Here is a 22,125-nt window from a genome sequence, read left to right as displayed (position 1 = left end):
GGTGATCTCGAGAGAGATTGTCTGCCAACTGGTTCTGAATCCCTGGAATAAATTGTGCTATTAGGCGAATGTGGTTGTGAATCGCCCAATGCCATATTTTCTGTGTTAGGAGGCACAACTGTGTCGAGTGTGTCCCTCCTTGTTTGTTTAGATAATACATTGTTGTCATGTCTGTTTTGACAAGAATGTATTTTTGGGTTATTATGGGTTGAAATGCTTTCAGTGCTAGAAATACTGCTAACATTTCCAAGTGATTTATGTGAAACTGTCTCTGATGTATGTCCCATTGTCCTTGGATGCTGTGTTGATTGAGGTGTGCTCCCCACCCTGTCATGGAAGCATCTGTTGTTATGACGTATTGTGGCACTGGGTCTTGGAAAGGCCGCCCTTGGTTTAAATTTGTACTGTTCCACCATAGAAGCGAGATGTATGTTTGGTGGTCTATCAACAATAGATCTAGAAGTTGACCCTGTGCTTGTGACCATTGTGATGCTAGGCACTGTTGTAAGGGCCGCATGTGCAATCTTGCGTTTGGGACAATGGCTATGCATGAAGACATCATGCCTAGTAGTTTCATTACCATTCTGACTTGTACCTTTTGTGTTGGATACATGGCCTGTATTACCTTGTGAAATGTTTGAACCCATTGTGGACTTGGAGTGGCAATCCCTTTTGCTGTGTTGATTGTCGCTCCTAAGTATTGCTGCGTTTGACACGGCAAAAGGTGTGACTTCGCGTAGTTGATGGAGAAACCTAGCCTGTGAAGGGTTTGTATGACATATTTTGTGTGCTGTGAACACTGTTTTAGCGTGTTGGTTTTGATTAACCAGTCGTCTAAGTACGGGAACACATGTATTTGCTGCCTTCTGATATGTGCAGCTACTACTGCCAGGCATTTTGTAAACTCTTGGCGCAGTTGTTATTCCGAATGGCAACACTTTGAATTGGTAATGTATTCCTTGGAATACGAACCTTAGGTATTTCCTGTGTGAAGGATGTATTGGTATATGGAAATATGCATCTTTCAGATCTAATGTTGTCATGTAGTCTTGCTGTTTGAGCAGTGGGATTACGTCTTGTAACGTGACCATGTGAAAGTGGTCTGATTTTATGTAGGTATTTAGTGTTCTGAGATCTAGTATTGGTCTCAGAGTTTTGTCCTTTTTGGGTATTAGAAAGTACAGTGAGTAAACTCCTGTGTTTTTTGGTTGAATTGTGTAGGAAGTTGGCTCTGTATGTGCTATCTCAACGTAAGGAATAACATGCACAGAGTCCAAGGGTTCCCCTTAGAGGTAAAATAGTGGTAAAAAGAGATAATACTAATGCTCTATTTTGTGGTAGTGTGGTCGAGCAGTAGGCTTATCCAAGGAGTAGTGTTAAGCATTTGTTGTACATACACATAGACAATAAATGAGGTACACACACTCAGAGACAAATCCAGCCAATAGGTTTTGTATAGAAAAATATCTTTTCTTAGTTTATTTTAAGAACCACAGGTTCAAATTTACCATGTAATATCTTGTTTGAAAGGTATTGCAGGTAAGTACATTAGGAACTTTGAATCATTTCAATTGCATGTATACTTTTCAAGTTATTCACAAATAGCTATTTTAAAAGTGGACACAGTGCAATTTTCACAGTTCCTGGGGGAGGTAAGTTTTGGTTAGTTTTACCAGGTAAGTAAGACACTTACAGGGTTCAGTTCTTGGTCCAAGGTAGCCCACCGTTGGGGGTTCAGAGCAACCCCAAAGTTACCACACCAGCAGCTCAGGGCCGGTCAGGTGCAGAGTTCAAAGTGGTGCCCAAAACGCATAGGCTTCAATGGAGAGAAGGGGGTGCCCCGGTTCCAGTCTGCCAGCAGGTAAGTACCCGCGTCTTCGGAGGGCAGACCAGGGGGGTTTTGTAGGGCACCAGGGGGGACACAAGCCCACACAGAAATTTCACCCTCAGCGGCGCGGGGGCGGCCGGGTGCAGTGTTAGAACAAGCGTCGGGTTCGCAATGGAAGTCAATGAGAGATCAAGGGATCTCTTCAGCGCTGCAGGCAGGCAAGGGGGGGCTTTCTCGGGGAAACCTCCACTTGGGCAAGGGAGAGGGACTCCTGGGGGTCACTTCTGCAGTGAAAGTCCGGTCCTTCAGGTCCTGGGGGCTGCGGGTGCAGGGTCTTTTCCAGGCGTCGGGACTTAGGTTTCAGAGAGTCGCGGTCAGGGGAAGCCTCGGGATTCCCTCTGCAGGCGGCGCTGTGGGGGCTCAGGGGGGACAGGTTTTGGTACTCACAGTCGTAGAGTAGTCCGGGGGTCCTCCCTGAGGTGTTAGTTCTCCACCAGCCGAGTCGGGGTCGCCGGGTGCAGTGTTGCAAGTCTCACGCTTCTTGCGGGGAGATTGCAGGGTTCTTTAAAGCTGCTCCTTTGGATAAAGTTGCAGTCTTTTTGGAGCAGGTCCGCTGTCCTCTGGAGTTTCTTGTCGTCGTCGAAGCAGGGCAGTCATCAGAGGATTCAGAGGTCGCTGGTCCCTTTGGAAGGCGTCGCTGGAGCAGAGTTCTTTGGAAGGCAGGAGACAGGCCGGTGAGTTTCTGGAGCCAAGGCAGTTGTTGTCTTCTGGTCTTCCTCTGCAGGGGTTTTCAGCTAGGCAGTCCTTGTTGTTGCAGGAATCTAAATCTTTAGGTTCAGGGAAGCCCTTAAATACTAAATTTAAGGGCGTGTTTAGGTCTGGGGGGTTAGTAGCCAATGGCTACTAGCCCTGAGGGTGGGTACACCCTCTTTGTGCCTCCTCCCAAGGGGAAGGGGTCACATCCCTAATCCTATTGGGGGAATCCTCCATCTGCAAGATGGAGGATTTCTAAAAGTTAGAGTCACCTCAGCTCAGGACACCTTAGGGGCTGTCCTGACTGGCCAGTGACTCCTCCTTGTTATTCTCATTATTTTCTCCGGCCTTGCCGCCAAAAGTGGGGGCCGGGGCCAGGGGGCGGGCAACTCCACTAGCTGGAGTGTCCTGCGGTGCTGTGACAAAGGGGTGAGCCTTTGAGGCTCACCGCCAGGTGTTACAGCTCCTGCCTGGGGGAGGTGTTAGCATCTCCACCCAGTGCAGGCTTTGTTACTGGCCTCAGAGTGACAAAGGCACTCTCCCCATGGGGCCAGCAACATGTCTCTAGTGTGGCAGGCTGCTGGAACCAGTCAGCCTACACAGATAGTCGGTTAAGTTTCAGGGGGCACCTCTAAGGTGCCCTCTGTGGTGCATTTTACAATAAAATGTACACTGGCATCAGTGTGCATTTATTGTGCTGAGAAGTTTGATACCAAACTTCTCAGTTTTCAGTGTAGCCATTATGGTGCTGTGGAGTTCGTGTACAACAGACTCCCAGACCATATACTCTTAAGGCTACCCTGCACTTACAATGTCTAAGGTTTTGCTTAGACACTGTAGGGGCACAGTGCTCATGCACTGGTACCCTCACCTATGGTATAGTGCACCCTGCCTTAGGGCTGTAAGGCCTGCTAGAGGGGTGTCTTACCTATACTGCATAGGCAGTGAGAGGCTGGCATGGCACACTGAGGGGAGTGCCATGTCGACTTACTCATTTTGTTCTCACTAGCACACACAAGCTGGTAAGCTGTGTGTCTGTGCTGGGTGAGGGGTCTCTAGGGTGGCATAATACATGCTGCAGCCCTTAGAGACCTTCCCTGGCATCAGGGCCCTTGGTACCAGAGGTACCAGTTACAAGGGACTTATCTGGGTGCCAGGGTGTGCCAATTGTGGAATCAAAAGTACAGGTTAGGGAAAGAACACTGGTGCTGGGGCCTGGTTAGCAGGCCTCAGCACACTTTCAATTCAAAACATAGCATCAGCAAAGGCAAAAAGTCAGGGGGTAACCATGCCAAGGAGGCATTTCCTTACAAATTGGTACTAATTCTATTGCGTCCTTTTGTAGCAATGCTTGAACTTCTAGTCCTAGAAGACCTATATGTTGCTTTGACATATTTTGTGTTTTCAGTGGGACGTTTGGAGGCAATTGGCGAAATTCTATGCAATAACCATGCTGGATAATTGCTAAGACCCAAGTGTCTGTTGTTATTTCCTCCCAAAGTTTGTAAAATTGGCTTAGTCTTCCCCCCACAGGTGTTATGTGATGGGGGTGTGTGACTTGTGAGTCACTGCTTACTTTGAGGGGTTTTGGGGCCTTGGAATTTCTCGATTTTTTGGGAATTGGCCCCCTCTAAATTGCCCCCGAAAACCTCCCCTCGGATATTGACCCTGGTAGGTAGGCCTTGTTTGTGAGATTGCTGTTCATTAAACGGCATATTGAGCACAGCCTGCTGGATTTGCGGTTTGAACCCCGAAGTGCGCAGCCATGTGTGTCTTCGTATTGTGACTGCAGTGTTTATTGTCCTTGCAGCTGTATCTGCTGCATCCATGGAAGACCGTATCTGATTATTTGAGATGCTTTGTCCCTCTTCCACCTGTTGCGCTCTTTTTTGGAACTCCTTGGGTAAGTGTTCGATGGAATGTTGCATTTCATCCCAATGAGCCCTGTCGTATCTTGCCAAAAGTGCTTGTGAATTGGCAATACGCCACTGATTTGCTGCTTGTACTGCAACCCTTTTTCCCGCAGCATCAAATTTGCGGCTCTCCTTGTCTGGAGGTGGTGCGTCGCCTGAGGTATGAGAGTTGGCTCTCTTACGAGCTGCCCCCACAACTACTGATTCTGGTGTTAGTTGTGTTGTAATACATATTGGATCTGTGGGCGGTGGCTTATATTTTTTCTCCACCCTTGGAGTTATGGCTCTGCCTTTAACGGGATCCTGAAATATTTGTTTTGAATGTTGTAGGAAGTTGGCTCTGTATGTGCTATTTCAAAGTAAGGAATAGCATGCACAGAGTCCAAGGGTTCCCCTTAGAGGTAAAATAGTGGTAAAAATAGATAATACTAATGCTCTATTTTGTGGTAGTGTGGTCGAGCAGTAGGCTTATCCAAGGAGTAGTGTTAAGCATTTGTTGTACATAGACAATAAATGAGGTACACACACTCAGAGACAAATCCAGCCAATAGGTTTTGTTATAGAAAAATATATTTTCTTAGTTTATTTTTAAGAACCACAGGTTCAAATTTAACATGTAATATCTTGTTTGAAAGGTATTGCAGGTAAGTACATTAGGAACTTTGAATCATTTCAATTGCATGTATACTTTTCAAGTTATTCACAAATAGCTATTTCAAAAGTGGACACTTAGTGCAATTTTCACAGTTCCTGGGGGAGGTAAGTTTTTGTTAGTTTTACCAGGTAAGTAAGACACTTACAGGGTTCAGTTCTTGGTCCAAGGTAGCCCACCGTTGGGGGTTCAGAGCAACCCCAAAGTCACCACACCAGCAGCTCAGGGCCGGTCAGGTGCAGAGTTCAAAGTGGTGCCCAAAACGCATAGGCTAGAATGGAGAGAAGGGGGTGCCCCGGTTCCGGTCTGCTTGCAGGTAAGTACCCGCGTCTTCGGAGGGCAGACCAGGGGGGTTTTGTAGGGCACCTGGGGGGACACAAGCCCACACAGAAATTTCACCCTCAGCGGCGCAGGGGCGGCCGGGTGCAGTGTTAGAACAAGCGTCGGGTTCGCAATGGAAGTCAATGAGAGATCAAGGGATCTCTTCAGCGCTGCAGGCAGGCAAGGGGGGGCTTCCTCGGGGAAACCTCCACTTGGGCAAGGGAGAGGGACTCCTGGGGGTCACTTCTGCAGTGAAAGTCCGGTCCTTCAGGTCCTGGGGGCTGCGGGTGCAGGGTCTTTTCCAGGCGTCGGGACTTAGGTTTCAGAGAGTCGCGGTCAGGGGAAGCCTCGGGATTCCCTCTGCAGGCGGCGCTGTGGGGGCTCAGGGGGGACAGGTTTTGGTACTCACAGTCGTAGAGTAGTCCGGGGGTCCTCCCTGAGGTGTTGGTTCTCCACCAGCCGAGTCGGGGTCGCCGGGTGCAGTGTTGCAAGTCTCACGCTTCTTGCGGGGAGTTGCAGGTTTCTTTAAAGCTGCTTCTTGAAACAAAGTTGCAGTCTTTTTGGAGCAGGTCCGCTGTCCTCGGGAGTTTCTTGTCGTCGTCGAAGCAGGGCAGTCCTCCGAGGATTCAGAGGTCGCTGGTCCCTTTGGAAGGCGTCGCTGGAGCAGAGTTCTTTGGAAGGCAGGAGACAGGCCGGTGAGTTTCTGGAGCCAAGGCAGTTGTTGTCTTCTGGTCTTCATCTGCAGGGGTTTTCAGCTAGGCAGTCCTTCTTGTAGTTGCAGGAATCTAATTTTCTAGGGTTCAGGGTAGCCCTTAAATACTAAATTTAAGGGCGTGTTTAGGTCTGGGGGGTTAGTAGCCAATGGCTACTAGCCCTGAGGGTGGGTACACCCTCTTTGTGCCTCCTCCCAAGGGGAGGGGGGTCACAATCCTAACCCTATTGGGGGAATCCTCCATCTGCAAGATGGAGGATTTCTAAAAGTTAGAGTCACCTCAGCTCAGGACACCTTAGGGGCTGTCCTGACTGGCCAGTGACTCCTCCTTGTTGCTTTCTTTGTTCCCTCCAGCCTTGCCGCCAAAAGTGGGGGCCGGGCCGGAGGGGGCGGGCAACTCCACTAGCTGGAGTGTCCTGCGGTGCTGTGACAAAGGGGTGAGCCTTTGAGGCTCACCGCCAGGTGTTACAGCTCCTGCCTGGGGGAGGTGTTAGCATCTCCACCCAGTGCAGGCTTTGTTACTGGCCTCAGAGTGACAAAGGCACTCTCCCCATGGGGCCAGCAACATGTCTCTAGTGTGGCAGGCTGCTGGAACTAGTCAGCCTACACAGATAGTCGGTTAAGTTTCAGGGGGCACCTCTAAGGTGCCCTCTGGGGTGTATTTTGCAATAAAATGTACACTGGCATCAGTGTGCATTTATTGTGCTGAGAAGTTTGATACCAAACTTCCCAGTTTTCAGTGTAGCCATTATGGTGCTGTGGAGTTCGTGTAAAACAGACTCCCAGACCATATACTCTTATGGCTACCCTGCACTTACAATGTCTAAGGTTTTGCTTAGACACTGTAGGGGTACAGTGCTCATGCACTGGTACCCTCACCTATGGTATAGTGCACCCTGCCTTAGGGCTGTAAGGCCTGCTAGAGGGCTGTCTTACCTATACTGCATAGACAGTTAGAGGCTGGCATGGCACCCTGAGGGGAGTGCCATGTCGACTTACTCGTTTTGTTCTCACTAGCACACACAAGCTGGCAAGCAGGGTGTCTGTGCTGAGTGAGAGGTCTCCAGGGTGGCATAAGACATGCTGCAGCCCTTAGAGACCTTCCTTGGCATCAGGGCCCTTGGTACTAGAAGTACCAGTTACAAGGGACTTATCTGGATGCCAGGGTCTGCCAATTGTGGATACAAAAGTACAGGTTAGGGAAAGAACACTGGTGCTGGGGCCTGGTTAGCAGGCCTCAGCACACTTTCAATTGTAAACATAGCATCAGCAAAGGCAAAAAGTCAGGGGGCAACCATGCCAAGGAGGCATTTCCTTACAAATGTCTTAGCATTTCTGGGAGCATGGGAAGGCTTTGGTACTGGCTATGGGTGGAGGATAGGGTGTTAAAGAGAAAGTCATTTTCAATTGGTTCCGAATGTAAGGAGACATTGTGAAACTCGGCTGCCCTTTCGACCACCTGTGTATATGATGTACTGTCCTCAGGTGGTGACAGTTTTGTAGGATAAGAGTCTGGGCTATTGTCAGACACTGGAGCATCGTAGAGGTCCCATGCATCGGGATCATCCTGACTCATTGTGGTATGAGCTGGTGAGTGCATTAGCGGTGGAGTTGTCGCTGGTGATGCATGTGTTGATGGTGGTGGAGATGGTGGTGGGGTTGTTTTCTTTGCCACCTTTGCCTGTGGTTGCTTGTCTCCTTGTTGAAAGGCAAGTTTCCTTTTAATCTTGATTGGGGGAAGAGTGGTTATCTTCCCTGTGTCTTCATGAATATGAAGCCTTCTCTGCATGTAGTCAGGCTCTACAGCTTGAAGCTCCTCTCCAAATCTATGTAATTGGGTGGTTAACCCTTGTTCCTCTGTATAGGAACTAGTTTTCGGCTCTGAGGCTGGATGTTTCGGGACCGAACCCCTTTCAGGAGTCTTTTTCGGCTCCGAAGAAATTTTCTTTGGTTTCGGCGCGGTGTCTCGGTGCCGAATCTCTTCGGTGCCGCTGTCTCTGTGCCGAAGTTTCTCGGAGCCGCTGTCTCAGCTCCGAGGTTGCTGTGTGGCGGTATCACGACCGGAGTCGGATGACTTCGACACCAGCATGCCCTTTTTTGGTGCCTTGGGTTGGTCACCTAGTTTCTGGGTTAAGCCATGGCCTGTTGGCGGTGGCGTCCCCTGGGCTTTTGTGGACTTTTCGTGAGTCCTTATTTTAGACATCTTACTCACGGTTGTTGTTTCTTCGGCGTCGAGTTCTTCTGAATCCGACTCGTGGATGGAGAAAGCTTCTTCTTCCTCCTCGAACCGTTGTTAACCTGTCGGCGTGGATGCCATTTGTAATCTCCTGGCTCTTCGGTCTCTCAGCGTCTTCCTCGACCGAAACGCTAGACAGGCTTCACACGTATCCTCCTTGTGCTCGGGGGACAAGCACAAATTACAGACCAGATGCTGATCTGTATACGGATATTTGTTATGGCATTTTGGACAGAAGCGGAACGGGGTCCGTTCCATCAGTCTTGAAGTCGCACGCGGTCGGGCAGACCAGGCCCCGACTGGGGATCGAAATTACCCCGAAGGGCCACCGGAGCTCTTCAAAATTCGGTGTCGATTTGTTCTAACTAACCCGATACCGAACGCAACAATACGAAGTTTTTTTCCAAGATTCTAACTAACTTTCCGACCCGAAACACGGAGCGAAAAGGAACACGTCCGAACCCGATGGCGGGAAAAAAAACAATCTAAGATGGAGTCGACGCCCATGCGCAATGGAATCGAAAGGGGAGGAGTCCCTCGGTCTCGTGACTCGAAAAGACTTCTTAGAAGAAAAACAACTTGTAACACTCCGAGCCCAACACCAGACGGCGGACTGTGCACAGCATGTGTATCTGCAGCTACACATGCCATCAAACACACATATACAGGGAGTGCAGAATTATTAGGCAAGTTGTATTTTTGAGGATTAATTTTATTATTGAACAACAACCATGTTCTCAATGAACCCAAAAAACTCATTAATATCAAAGCTGAATATTTTTGGAAGTAGTTTTTAGTTTGTTTTTAGTTTTAGCTATGTTAGGGGGATATCTGTGTGTGCAGGTGACTATTACTGTGCATAATTATTAGGCAACTCAACAAAAAAAAATATATACCCATTTCAATTATTTATTATTACCAGTGAAACCAATATAACATCTCAACATTCACAAAATATACATTTCTGACATTCAAAAACAAAACAAAAAAAATCAGTGACCAATATAGCCACCTTTCTTTGCAAGGACACTCAAAAGCCTGCCATCCATGGATTCTGTCAGTGTTTTGATCTGTTCACCATCAACATTGCGTGCAGCAGCAACCACAGCCTCCCAGACACAGTTCAGAGAGGTGTACTGTTTTCCCTCCTTGTAAATCTCACATTTGATGATGGACCACAGGTTCTCAATGGGGTTCAGATCAGGTGAACAAGGAGGCCATGTCATTAGATTTCCTTCTTTTATACCCTTTCTTGCCAGCCACGCTGTGGAGTACTTGGACGCGTGTGATGGAGCATTGTCCTGCATGAAAATCATGTTTTTCTTGAAGGATGCAGACTTCTTCCTGTACCACTGCTTGAAGAAGGTGTCTTCCAGGAACTGGCAGTAGGACTGGGAGTTGAGCTTGACTCCATCCTCAACCCGAAAAGGCCCCACAAGCTCATCTTTGATGATACCAGCCCAAACCAGTACTCCACCTCCACCTTGCTGGCGTCTGAGTCGGACTGGAGCTCTCTGCCCTTTACCAATCCAGCCACGGGCCCATCCATCTGGCCCATCAAGACTCACTCTCATTTCATCAGTCCATAAAACCTTAGAAAAATCAGTCTTGAGATATTTCTTGGCCCAGTCTTGACGTTTCAGCTTGTGTGTCTTGTTCAGTGGTGGTCGTCTTTCAGCCTTTCTTATCTTGGCCATGTCTCTGAGTATTGCACACCTTGTGCTTTTGGGCACTCCAGTGATGTTGCAGCTCTGAAATATGGCCAAACTGGTGGCAAGTGGCATCGTGGCAGCTGCACGCTTGACTTTTCTCAGTTCATGGGCAGTTATTTTGCGCCTTGGTTTTTCCACACGCTTCTTGCGACCCTGTTGACTATTTTGAATGAAACGCTTGATTGTTCGATGATCACGCTTCAGAAGCTTTGCAATTTTAAGAGTGCTGCATCCCTCTGCAAGATATCTCACTATTTTTGACTTTTCTGAGCCTGTCAAGTCCTTCTTTTGACCCATTTTGCCAAAGGAAAGGAAGTTGCCTAATAATTATGCACACCTGATATAGGGTGTTGATGTCATTAGACCACACCCCTTCTCATTACAGAGATGCACATCACCTAATATGCTTAATTGGTAGTAGGCTTTCGAGCCTATACAGCTTGGAGTAAGACAACATGCATAAAGAGGATGATGTGGTCAAAATACTCATTTGCCTAATAATTCTGCACTCCCTGTATATAAAAGAAAGAGAGAGAGGAAAAAAAAATTAGTCCCACTGAATTGACTGACTCGCTTCTGTTATCAGGTTATGCAAAAGCATCTCTGATATCTGGATGGCTTTGGAATCCATGTCGAAAAGATTATCCATTGTCTCTTAACAATGCCAATTGGACAACTTGTCCAGCAGATCCTGCCTTCTTCACTTACCTTTAGGTCTCTCTCCAACTTAGAAGAAACCGGCTCTAAAGGCAAGGGTCTCTGTGCCAGAGTGACTCCAGTCTTTGCTGGAGGTGTTCCATCAGATCCAGTAGGGTAAAATTGCACCGGGGAAAGATCTCCCAGCAGGAACCCAAAAGGAGCGCCAAAAGGCAGTGAAGGGCCTGGTGTGGGGTTGTTTTGCAGCAATGTAATGGGAAGCTCAGCTGGGAAGGGCTCCTGAGGCATAGTTACCTCCATGAGATCTAGCTCCATGGAGGCTTCTCCATATTATCCGGCTTTCAACCAGTGTAATGTAGTCACAATTGTCTCTCACACCCCTCTTTCTGCCTTCACTTCTCCCTTCATATATTTGACGAAGGGAGGAATGCAACCTTCAGAGGGCCCTAAGCCGATGTTGACCTCGATATCCTTTGTGGGCTTGGGCTATGAAGATCTTGATCTCACGTTCTTTAATGGCCTGCGAGTACACAAAGGCATGCTGGTCCCACAACCTGTTTTGAGCCCAAAGACCTCAAACAGACCATGTAAGGGTCTGAAATTGACATTTGTCCATTTCAGTTTCAACAACCAAATTACTTTCAAACTGCTTAACAAAAGGTTGAAAAAAGAAAAAAAAAAAAAAGAAGGAGAGCAGATCCACTTTGAAGGGTTCAGAAAAAAGAAACAAGTTGGTGCTATATGGCCCAAGTGATATCACCATGACATCACTTCAGGCAATGAAATCAAGCGAGTGCCTTCTACTGGGAAGAAAGCACGAAGGAAAACGTTCCACATTCAGTTTAGAATGTGGGGATATAGTCAACTAGTGCAGAATCTGCAAGTAGAAGAATCCATCAATACGAATAAAGCAGGCATGTGTTTGAAATGCCCATTACATCCTACCTTAAATAAAAATAAAAAAAATGTCAAATGAACATAGAACAAGACAAGGAACTTAAATGCACTTGAGATAATCCAGTACGAATGAGCAGCAATTTAAGCTTTGATTACTCACCGGTTTCACTTGTAGGTCTCACAGCTATTGGTTCAGCCAACTCCGTTTTTCCAGACCTTGTGACCCAAGCAACCTACAATAGAAAAAAAAAATACACTTTCTGTGGTCTATTTAAGGAATGTAATATTTAGATCCTTTCTGTCTACAAGAACACATATCCATGAATCACTCTAAATGACAGTCTCATTATCCAGCATACAATACAAAAATGTACACACATGTGGTACTTCAGCTGCTCGCTTTACCAGGAAGCCTATTCTTGGGATTCTGTGGCACACAATATGAACAGGGCAATATCCTGCATGAATACGGTTGCTACGTGGACCACATTGCTACTGCATTACAAACAAATTAAACAGTTACTCTGTTCAGGCACTTAACACTCTTTAGGTAGAAAGAACAAGCAGGATTTACACTAGAAAGTAGAAGGGGGCAGAACCCCAAACACAGAATAACATTGCAGACAACACTCACAGATCCTCAATGAAAAAAAAAAATCTTCAGTTTAACAGTGTATTTAAAATTAGAAAGTAAATCAAAAGCTGCTAAACATCTTCTGGAGCTGAAACGTTTTTACAGCTTCTACATGGAAAATACTTGATTTCATGAAACATTAGCCCTATGAACAAGGTTATCCATTGGGGCTGCACTTTGATCGACACAAAGGTCTTCCGAATTAGGCAGGTCTTTTGCTTTGTGCAAAGAAAACAGAAGCAAGTGACTATGGCTCAGTCTGATCTGTTCCAACGTAGGGTACTGTCTTCAAAACTCAGTGGGTGGAACATTCAGCTGCTGAGATCCCACAAAAATAACTCTTCTCCCCCAAAATACACAACCCAAACATGGACCTCATTCCCATGAAGTCACTGGTATGGTTGCACGATCCCCATGCATTCAGCACAGTCCGTCACTTCAGTCTTGGGACCAGTTAAAATCCAACTTGTTCCCATCTTTACAAAATGAGCTCCTATCGTTTTTGGCGAGTACCAACTACGAAATCCCTTTTTCTGAGGGGGGAGAGAATGGGGTGGAGGGAGAAAATAGAGGGACAGGGTTCGGGGGAAAGAGATACCTAAAAATGTAAGGAGAAATATTTTAGCATCTACCAGTAATATCAAGGTTTTCTGAGGTGGGGGCAACTGTGGGAACAGAAGAGGCATCCACTGTGGTAATAGGCTTCCTAATAAGAACTGGACTTTGGGGTGGTGGGTCAAAAGTGTTCAAAATTTGCTATCTCTGGATCCGAATAAAGAAGATTTACACAAACAGTTCAGGAACCAAGATTAACTCTGCATTACAGAACTAGACCTCATGCTGGAGACATGAAGGCAAACAGCCGCCAGGTGCTTCTAGGATTGGTAGGGGCCAGATGTAGGTTTCAGGAATAGGTATGGACAGTGGAAGAGCGCTTTCACGATGGGTAACTGCTCCTACATGACGCAGATGTTGCAGTTCTCTTGTTCTTCCTTCTCCTATGCATCTGGGTTGCAGTGGTCACATGGCTCCTGCGTGACCTTAGTGTGCTGTCTCCTCAGATCTAATCTACTGAATACAGGCTCAGGGAAGGTGAGGGGCAGGTAGTGGGCAATATTTGGTTCCTCTATGGTTGCCAGTGTGAGACAGCAAATACAGCATCATAGTCTCAGCATGTTGGAATATTTGAACAAACACATTGGAATTACACTGGCATTTAACGCAGTATAACTGCACAAAGCAGCATACATTCTGATAATATTTGATAGTCTGGCACAAAACATTTGATTCCTATTATAGGGCACAGGATCAGAAATAACATTGTATGAAAATGCACAGCATCTAACAGGAAAATGTTACTTACCCAGTGGCATCTGTTTGTGGCATGTAGTGCTGTACATTCACATACTCTGCATACTTCCGCCGCCATCTAGTGTTGAGTCCGGAAGGTTGCAACTTGTTTTTGTTTGAAAGTCTTTTGAGTCACAGGACATACTGACTTCTCTTGTTTGCAATGCACATGATTCTCAACTCGGATTGTTTTCTCGCAGTTGGTGAAGAATGGAGTGTAATGGAAGGGTAGATAACCTAAAGGATCATGCATGGAAATGTGTATTATGTACTGTAGCAGCCACAGATGACCAGGGGAGTTGGGTGGGCGCAAGTGAATCTACAGCACTACATGCCACAAACTGAAAATGTCACTTACCCAGTGTACATCTGTTCGTGGCATCAGTCGCAGTAGATTCGCATGTTCTGCAATAGCTCGCCATCTGGTGTTGGGCCGGAGTGTTACAAGTTGTTTTTCTTCGAAGAAGTCTTTCGAGTCACGGGACCGAGTGACTCCTCCTTTTGTCTCCATTGCGCATGGGCGTCGACTCCATCTTCGATTGTTTTTCCCCGCAGAGGGTGAGGTAGGAGTTGAATTGTAGTAATAGTGCCCATGCAATGGAGTGACTAAGTATGCACCTATTTAAGGTTGAGATGATACATATATAAATAATTGAAGGTAACTTCCAAACTGCTACAGGCTCCCGGGGAGGCGGGTGGGCACATGCGAATCTACTGCGACTGATGCCACGAACAGATGTACACTGGGTAAGTGACATTTTCAGTTCGATGGCATCTGTCGCTGTAGATACGCATGTTCTGCATAGACTAGTAAGCAGTTATTTCCCCAAAAGCGGTGGATCAGCCTGTAGGAGTGGAAGTAGTCTGAAATAATGTCCTTAATACGGCTTGACCTACTGTGGCTTGTTGTGCGGATAACACGTCTACACAGTAGTGCTTGGTGAATGTGTGAGGCGTAGACCATGTGGCTGCCTTACATATTTCTTGCATTGGGATGTTTCCTAGAAAGGCCATGGTAGCACCTTTCTTTCTGGTTGAGTGTGCCCTTGGTGTAATGGGCAGCTGTCGTTTAGCTTTAAGGTAGCAGCTTTGGATGCATTTAACTATCCATCTGGCTATACCTTGTTTTGAAATTGGGTTTCCTGCATGAGGTTTTTGAAATGCAATAAAGAGTTGTTTAGTTTTTCTGATGTTTTTTGTTCTGTCAATGTAATACATCAATGCTCTTTTGACATCTAATGTATGTAGTGCCCTTTCAGCTACGGTATCTGGCTGTGGAAAGAACACTGGAAGTTCCACTGTTTGATTTAGATGGAACGGTGAAATAACCTTTGGCAAAAATTTAGGATTGGTCCTTAGGACGACTTTATTTTTGTGTAGTTGTATAAAAGGTTCCTGTATAGTAAACGCCTGAATCTCGCTTACTCTTCTCAGGGAAGTAATGGCGATGAGAAATGCCACCTTCCAGGTTAGGAACTGTATGTCGCAGGAGTGCATGGGTTCAAAAGGTGGACCCATAAGTCTAGTTAGGACAACATTTAGGTTCCATGAAGGAACAGGTAGTGTTCTTGGTGGTATAATTCTCCTAAGGCCCTCCATGAATGCTTTAATGACTGGTATTTTATATAGGGAAGTTGAATAGGTAGTCTGCAGGTATGCAGATATTGCTGCAAGGTGAATCTTAATGGAAGAGAAAGCTAGGTTAGATTTTTGTAAGTGAAGCAAGTAACCCACTACATGTTCTGGAGTTGTGTGTAATGGTTGTATTTGATTAATATGGCAGTAGCAAACAAACCTCTTCCATTTACTTGCATAGCAGTGCCTGGTGGATGGCCTTCTTGCTTGTTTTATGACTTCCATACATTCTTGGGTAAGTTGTAAGTGCCCGAATTCTAGGATTTCAGGAGCCAGATTGCTAGATTCAGCGATGCTGGATCTGGGTGTCTGATCTTTTGGTTGTGCTGTGTCAACAGATCTGGCCTGTTGGGCAATTTGATGCAGGGTACCACTGATAGGTCTAGCAGCGTTGTGTACCAGGGTTGTCTTGCCCAAGTTGGTGCTATCAATATGAGTTTGAGTTTGCTTTGACTGAGTTTGTTTACCAGGTAAGGAAGGAGAGGGAGAGGAGGAAAAGCGTAAGCAAATATCCCTGACCAGTTCATCCATAGGGCATTGCCTTGGGATTGTTTGTGTGGGTATCTGGATGCGAAGTTTTGGCATTTTGCGTTCTCCCTTGTCGCAAACAAGTCTATCTGAGGTGTTCCCCAGAGTTTGAAATAAGTGTTCAGAATTTGGGGGTGAATTTCCCATTCGTGGACCTGTTGGTGATCTCGAGAGAGATTGTCTGCGAGTTGATTTTGTATCCCTGGTATAAACTGTGCAATTAGGCGAATTTGGTTGTGAATTGCCCAATGCCAAATTTTTTGTGCTAGCAGGCTTAACTGCGTGGAGTGCGTCCCCCCCTGCTTGTTTAGATAATACATTGTTGTCATGTTGTCTGTTTTGACGAGAATGTATTTGTGAACTATTATTGGTTGGAAAGCTTTTAGTGCTTGAAAAACTGCTAGAAGTTCTAGGTGATTGATATGCAGTTTTGTTTGATGTACGTTCCATTGTCCTTGTATGCTGTGTTGATCGAGGTGTGCTCCCCACCCTGTCATGGAAGCATCTGTTGTTATTACGTATTGTGGCACTGGGTCTTGGAAAGGCCGCCCCTTGTTTAAATTTATGTTGTTCCACCACAGAAGCGAGAGGTAAGTTTGGCGGTCTATTAACACCAGATCTAGAAGGTGACCCTGTGCTTGAGACCACTGTGATGCTAGGCATTGTTGTAAGGGCCTCATGTGCAGTCTTGCGTTTGGGACAATGGCTATGCATGATGACATCATGCCTAGGAGTTGTAATACCATCTTTGCCTGTATCTTTTGTGTTGGATAGATGCGTTGTATGATGGTGTTGAAATTTTGAATTCTTTGTGGGCTTGGAGTGGCTACTCCTTTTGATGTGTTTATTATGGCTCCCAGGTATTGTTGTACCTTGCGTGGCAGAATTTTGGATTTTGTGAAATTGACGGTGAACCCTAGTTTGAAGAGGGTTTGTATGATATGATTTGTGTGATTTGAGCACTCTATTAACGAATGGGCCTTGATTAGCCAGTCGTCTAGATATGGGAACACATGTATTTGCTGCCTTCTTATGTGTGCTGCGACTACCGCTAGACATTTGGTAAAGACTCTTGGTGCGGTTGTTAATCCGAAAGGCAGTACCTTGAATTGGTAATGTATTCCTTTGAATACAAACCTTAGGTATTTCCTGTGCGATGGGTGTATTGGTATATGGAAATAAGCATCCTTGAGGTCTAAAGTTGCCATGTAGTCGTGCAGTTTTAGCAATGGCAATACTTCTTGTAGTGTGACCATGTGGAAGTGGTCTGATTTGATGAAAGTGTTCACTACTCTGAGGTCTAGGATTGGTCTCAGTGTTTTGTCCTTCTTTGGTATCAGAAAGTACAGTGAGTAAACTCCTGTGTTTATTTGTGTGTTTGGCACTAATTCGATTGCATTCTTTTGCAATAGTGCCTGCACTTCTATCTCCAGGAGATTGGAATGGTGTGTTGTTAAATTTTGTGCTTTTGGTGGTATGTATGGAGGGAATTGTAGAAATTCTATGCAATAACCATGTTGGATAATTGCTAGAACCCAAGTGTCTGTAGTGATTTCCTCCCATGCATTGTAATAATGACCTATTCTTCCCCCCACTGGTGTTGTGTGGAGGGGGTGAGTGACCTGTGAGTCACTGTTTAGTAGTAGGGGCTTTGGGGCTTTGAAATCTTCCTCTATTTCTAGGGAATTGCCCTCCTCTATATTGTCCCCGAAAACCTCCTCTATACTGTCCCTGGTAACTGGACGGTGTGGCTTGTGAGGTGCTGGCTTGTGTGCTTTGACCTCGAAACCCCCCTCGAAAGGGCGTTTTACGGAATGTGCTGTAATTCCCTCTGCTCTGCGGGGAGTAGAGTGCGCCCATGGCTTTGGCAGTGTCCGTATCTTTTTTGAGTTTCTCAATCGCTGTGTCCACTTCTGGACCGAACAGTTCTTTTTCATTAAAAGGCATATTGAGAACTGCTTGTTGAATCTCTGGTTTAAATCCAGACGTTCGGAGCCATGCATGCCTTCTGATAGTTACGGATGTATTAATTGTCCGTGCAGCTGTATCTGCAGCGTCCATGGAGGAGCGGATCTGGTTGTTGGAAATGGTCTGTCCCTCCTCAACCACTTGTTTTGCCCTATTTTGTAAGTCCTTGGGCAGATGATCAATGAGATGTTGCATCTCGTCCCAGTGGGCTCTGTCATAGCGCGCAAGTAGTGCCTGTGAGTTCGCGATGCGCCACTGGTTTGCAGCTTGTGCTGCGACTCTTACCAGCTGCATCGAACTTGCGGCTTTCTTTATCTGGGGGTGGTGCATCTCCAGATGTGTGAGAGTTGGCCCTTTTCCTAGCTGCTCCTACAACGACAGAGTCTGGTGGCAGCTGTGTAGTGATGAAAGCCGGGTCTGTAGGAGGCGCCTTATACTTTTTTTCCACCCTTGGTGTGATTGCCCTACTTTTGACCGGCTCCTTAAAGATGTCTTTTGCGTGCCGGAGCATACCAGGGAGCATAGGCAGGCTTTGGTAGGAGCTGTGGGTGGAGGAGAGTGTGTTAAATAAGAAATCATCCTCGACCTGTTCTGAGTGGAGGCTTACGTTGTGAAATTGTGCTGCTCTAGCCACCACTTGAGAATACGCGGTGCTGTCTTCTGGTGGAGATGGCTTTGTAGGGTATGCCTCCGGACTGTTATCTGACACTGGGGCGTCGTATAGGTCCCATGCGTCCTGATCTTGGTCACCCTGGCTCATGGTGGTGTGAGCTGGGGAGTGTGATGGAGTTTGTGCTGGTGAGACGTTAATCACAGGCGGAGGAGAGGGTGGTGGGGTAACTCTTTTCACCACTTTTGGTTGTGGTGTTTGTTCCGTCTGGAACTCCAACCTTCTCTTTCTCCTAATGGGGGGAAGGGTGCTTATTTTTCCTGTCCCCTGCTGTATGAAGATACGCTTTTGCGTATGGTCCACATCAGTTGCTTGCAGCTCTTCCTCAAACCTATGCTTTTGCATTTGGGAGGTTAGCGAGTGCTCTTCTGTATAAGAGCCTGAAGCTGGGTCGCTTGCAGTTTGTTTCGGCATCGAAACCCTGTCTGCGTGTTTTTTCGGCTCCGAGGTGACTCTTTTCTTTTTCGGGGCCGAAACCTCTCGGCGTCGATCTGTTTCGGTGCCGCTGTCTCGGCGTCGAGCCGTGTCGGCACCGGCATCTCGGTGTCGGGGCTTGTCTCCAGCACTTTCTCGGTCCCGAGAAGGCTGCGTGCCGGTGTCTCGACCGGAGTCGGACGATCTCGGCACTGTGTGGGCCTTTTTCGGTGCCGACGGGCGGTCACCGAATTTATGGGTGGAGCCATGGCCTGGTGGCAGTGGCGTCCCCTGGGCCTTGTAAATGTTCTTCTGAGTGGATTTCGACGTCTTACTCACGGTTTGTGTATCGTCGAATCCTTCGGAGTCTGAGTCTTGGATCGAGAAGGTACCTTCTTCTTCCTGTTCCTCGAACTCCCGTTGGGCTGTCGGTGCGGACGCCATCTGAAGTCTTCTGGCTCGACGGTCTCGGAGTGTTTTTCGGGACCGGAACGCACGACAGGCCTCGCAGGTGTCTTCGCTGTGCTCAGGTGACAGGCACAGGTTGCAGACCAAGTGTTGGTCTGTGTAAGGGTACTTATTGTGGCATTTGGGGCAGAAACGGAACGGGGTCCGTTCCATCGGCGTTCTTCAGCACGCGGTCGGGCCGACCAGGCCCCGACGGAGGATCGAGAAACTACCCCGAAGGGCACCGGAGCTCTTCGATCTTCGATGCGGTGTGGAATCTAAGTACGCCGATCCCGAACGCAACAATACCGACGAAAATCTTCCGAAATTAGCTAATTTTCCGTTCCGAAACTCGGAGCGACAGGAACACGTCCGAACCCGATGGCGGAAAAAAAACAATCGAAGATGGAGTCGACGCCCATGCGCAATGGAGACAAAAGGAGGAGTCACTCGGTCCCGTGACTCGAAAGACTTCTTCGAAGAAAAACAACTTGTAACACTCCGGCCCAACACCAGATGGCGAGCTATTGCAGAACATGCGTATCTACAGCGACAGATGCCATCGAACAGATGCTTATTGGGTAAGTAACATTTTCTGTTTGATAGCATGTGTAGCTGTAGATACACATGATCCGCACAGACTGAAAAGCAGTGCCTCCATACATGCGGTGGCTAACCTGTGGTTGCAACAGTATTTTGGAATAAAGTACGTAGCACTGCCTGTCCTACACTGGATTGTGGGTGTGCTAAAACATCTACACAATCGTGTTTGGTGAAAGTGTGAGGTGTTGACTATGTACCTGCCCTACAAATGTCAGCAATAGGTATGTTGCCTATGAAAGCCACAGCTGCACCTTTCCTACGTGTTGAATGTGCTCTAGGGCAAATAGATAGTGGCCTTCTAGCTTTTGCAGAAGTCATTTGGATACATTTAACAATCCATCTTGCTATAGTAGATTTAGTTATAGGATTACCTTTATGTGGTGGACAAAAAGCAACAAAAAGTTGTTTTTAGTCCTACCAACACAGAACAGAAGCGCTCCTACCACACCCTATGTGTGTAGAGCTCTCTCAGCAAAATTAGGTTTTAGAAAAAAGCTGGCAATTGAATAGTCTGATTGATATGAAATTGAGCCACAACCTTAGGCAGAAAAGTTGGATTAGTAACTTTATCGTTATGTACCTGAAAAAATGGTTCTTGTAACTTTAATGCCTGAAGCTCACTTACAGGTCTGAGGGAAGTAACTGCAACTAGAAAGGCTACCTTCCGCAGTAGAAATTGTAGAAGGGAGGAGTGCATGGGTTCAAAAGGTGGTCACATAAGCCTGGTGAGCACTATATTCAGGTTCCAGGAAGGGACTGGAGGTAGTCTTGGTGGTATTACTCTTTTAGGTCCTCCCATAAAAGCCTTTATGACAGATTTTAAAAAGAGAAGAACATTGTCTGTTTTGTAAAGCAGCAGCTATAGCTGCTAAATGTAACCTTATAGAGGTAAATGCGAAATTGCTTTTGGAAATGGAGAAAGTACAAAATAACGTTCTGTCTAGAGACTTGAAAAGGATTCCGGTTTTGAGAAATACAGTAATGACCAAAACTCTTCCACTTGGCTGCAAAACAAGTCTAGTGGTTGGGGCTCCTTCGGATCAAGTTTTTTTCTGTACCGAAGAGATTTTAAACTTTCGATGCTGAAGACGCTGGTGCCTATGTGGGCAGTCTTTTCAATGCTGAAGCGGTGGACACAGAGTGATGTATAAGGTTTCACTGGCAAAGTCACCAACACTCAGCTTGGAATGGAAGCTTCAGTTTTAGACTTATGTTTCAGTGCTGAGTCTGAGTGGAGGGCATCCAAACCAATTTTTCAATGCCTGCCATGGCCAGAAAATAGTGGTGACTCAACAGCTTCTGTGTGCAAACTTAGTCTTTTTGGTGGAGCAGAGGCATGTTTACTCACTACGTGTTGATCTTGAGGGACCTCATTAATTTCTAGTGTCATTTCAGCATCAGAGTCTTGGACAAAAAACGCTGCCTCTTCAGCTTGCGATACTTCTTAAATCTCCTGATCCTTATACAACATGATGTCTTGCATGCCGAAAATATCAGGCGTTTCCTCCAAATCCTGTCTCTGCATTTCGTGTCGATGTGCTCTTCGGTCTTGTAGAGTTTTCTTCTACTTGAATGACTGGCAGGCCTCAGTCTTCCTCTCGGTGTTCTGGTAATAGGCAAAGGTTACAGACCTGATGGTGATCGGTCTGAGGGAATTTAGAGTGACACTTCGGACAGAAACGGAACATCTGTTTCATCAGTTCTTCATTCACGATTATGTTGAGAGGAGAAAACGGCTGCCCGAAGGGCAGGGCCCAAGGGCCTTGATCAAAGAAGTTACTTATACAGTTGTTTTTTTTCCCCCGATCCCGGGATGCAATTTAAAAAAAAGTAACTGGATTGCAACAATGACGACAGGTTTTGAGACATTTCCCGAACCAAGGGTGCCTAAGATGATCTCGGGCAAGAGATCCAAAAGAACACGCCTAGACCCAACAGCAGAATAAAACAATCTAAAGTAACTCGAAAGACTTTCAAACAAAAACAAGTTGCACCCTTCCGGGCCCAACAGTAGATGGCGGAAGTATGCAGAGCATGTGTATCTACAGCTCCACATACCATCAAACATGGTGTTACAGCTGAAGGAATAGGGTGTTCAACTGCATGTTTTGCATTTAGGCACATTTTACCAGATAGCATTGTGTTCATAAAGGAACATGTACAATAGTCTGGTAAGTTGGGTTCTGGCAGGCTCT

At 46.5% G+C, this 22,125-nt stretch overlaps 1 protein-coding gene across 3 annotated transcripts in view; it reads right to left on the bottom strand.

Moving 5' to 3' along the window:
* EPRS1 (glutamyl-prolyl-tRNA synthetase 1) overlaps positions 1-22,125 on the bottom strand; it is a 488,457-nt gene that overhangs the window by 164,129 nt on the left and 302,203 nt on the right. For all 3 annotated transcript variants that reach the window (XM_069233874.1, XM_069233875.1, XM_069233876.1), the window contains one exon: positions 11,842-11,914. In XM_069233874.1, coding sequence (XP_069089975.1) covers positions 11,842-11,914 — 73 coding nt within the window. The remainder of the gene's footprint in view (positions 1-11,841; positions 11,915-22,125) is intronic.

The sequence above is a fragment of the Pleurodeles waltl genome, chromosome 5, assembly GCF_031143425.1.
Source record: "Pleurodeles waltl isolate 20211129_DDA chromosome 5, aPleWal1.hap1.20221129, whole genome shotgun sequence".
Lineage (NCBI taxonomy): Eukaryota > Metazoa > Chordata > Amphibia > Caudata > Salamandridae > Pleurodeles > Pleurodeles waltl.
Note: the sequence above shows the minus strand (reverse complement) of the source record. Positions and strands in the feature narration are given on the sequence as shown.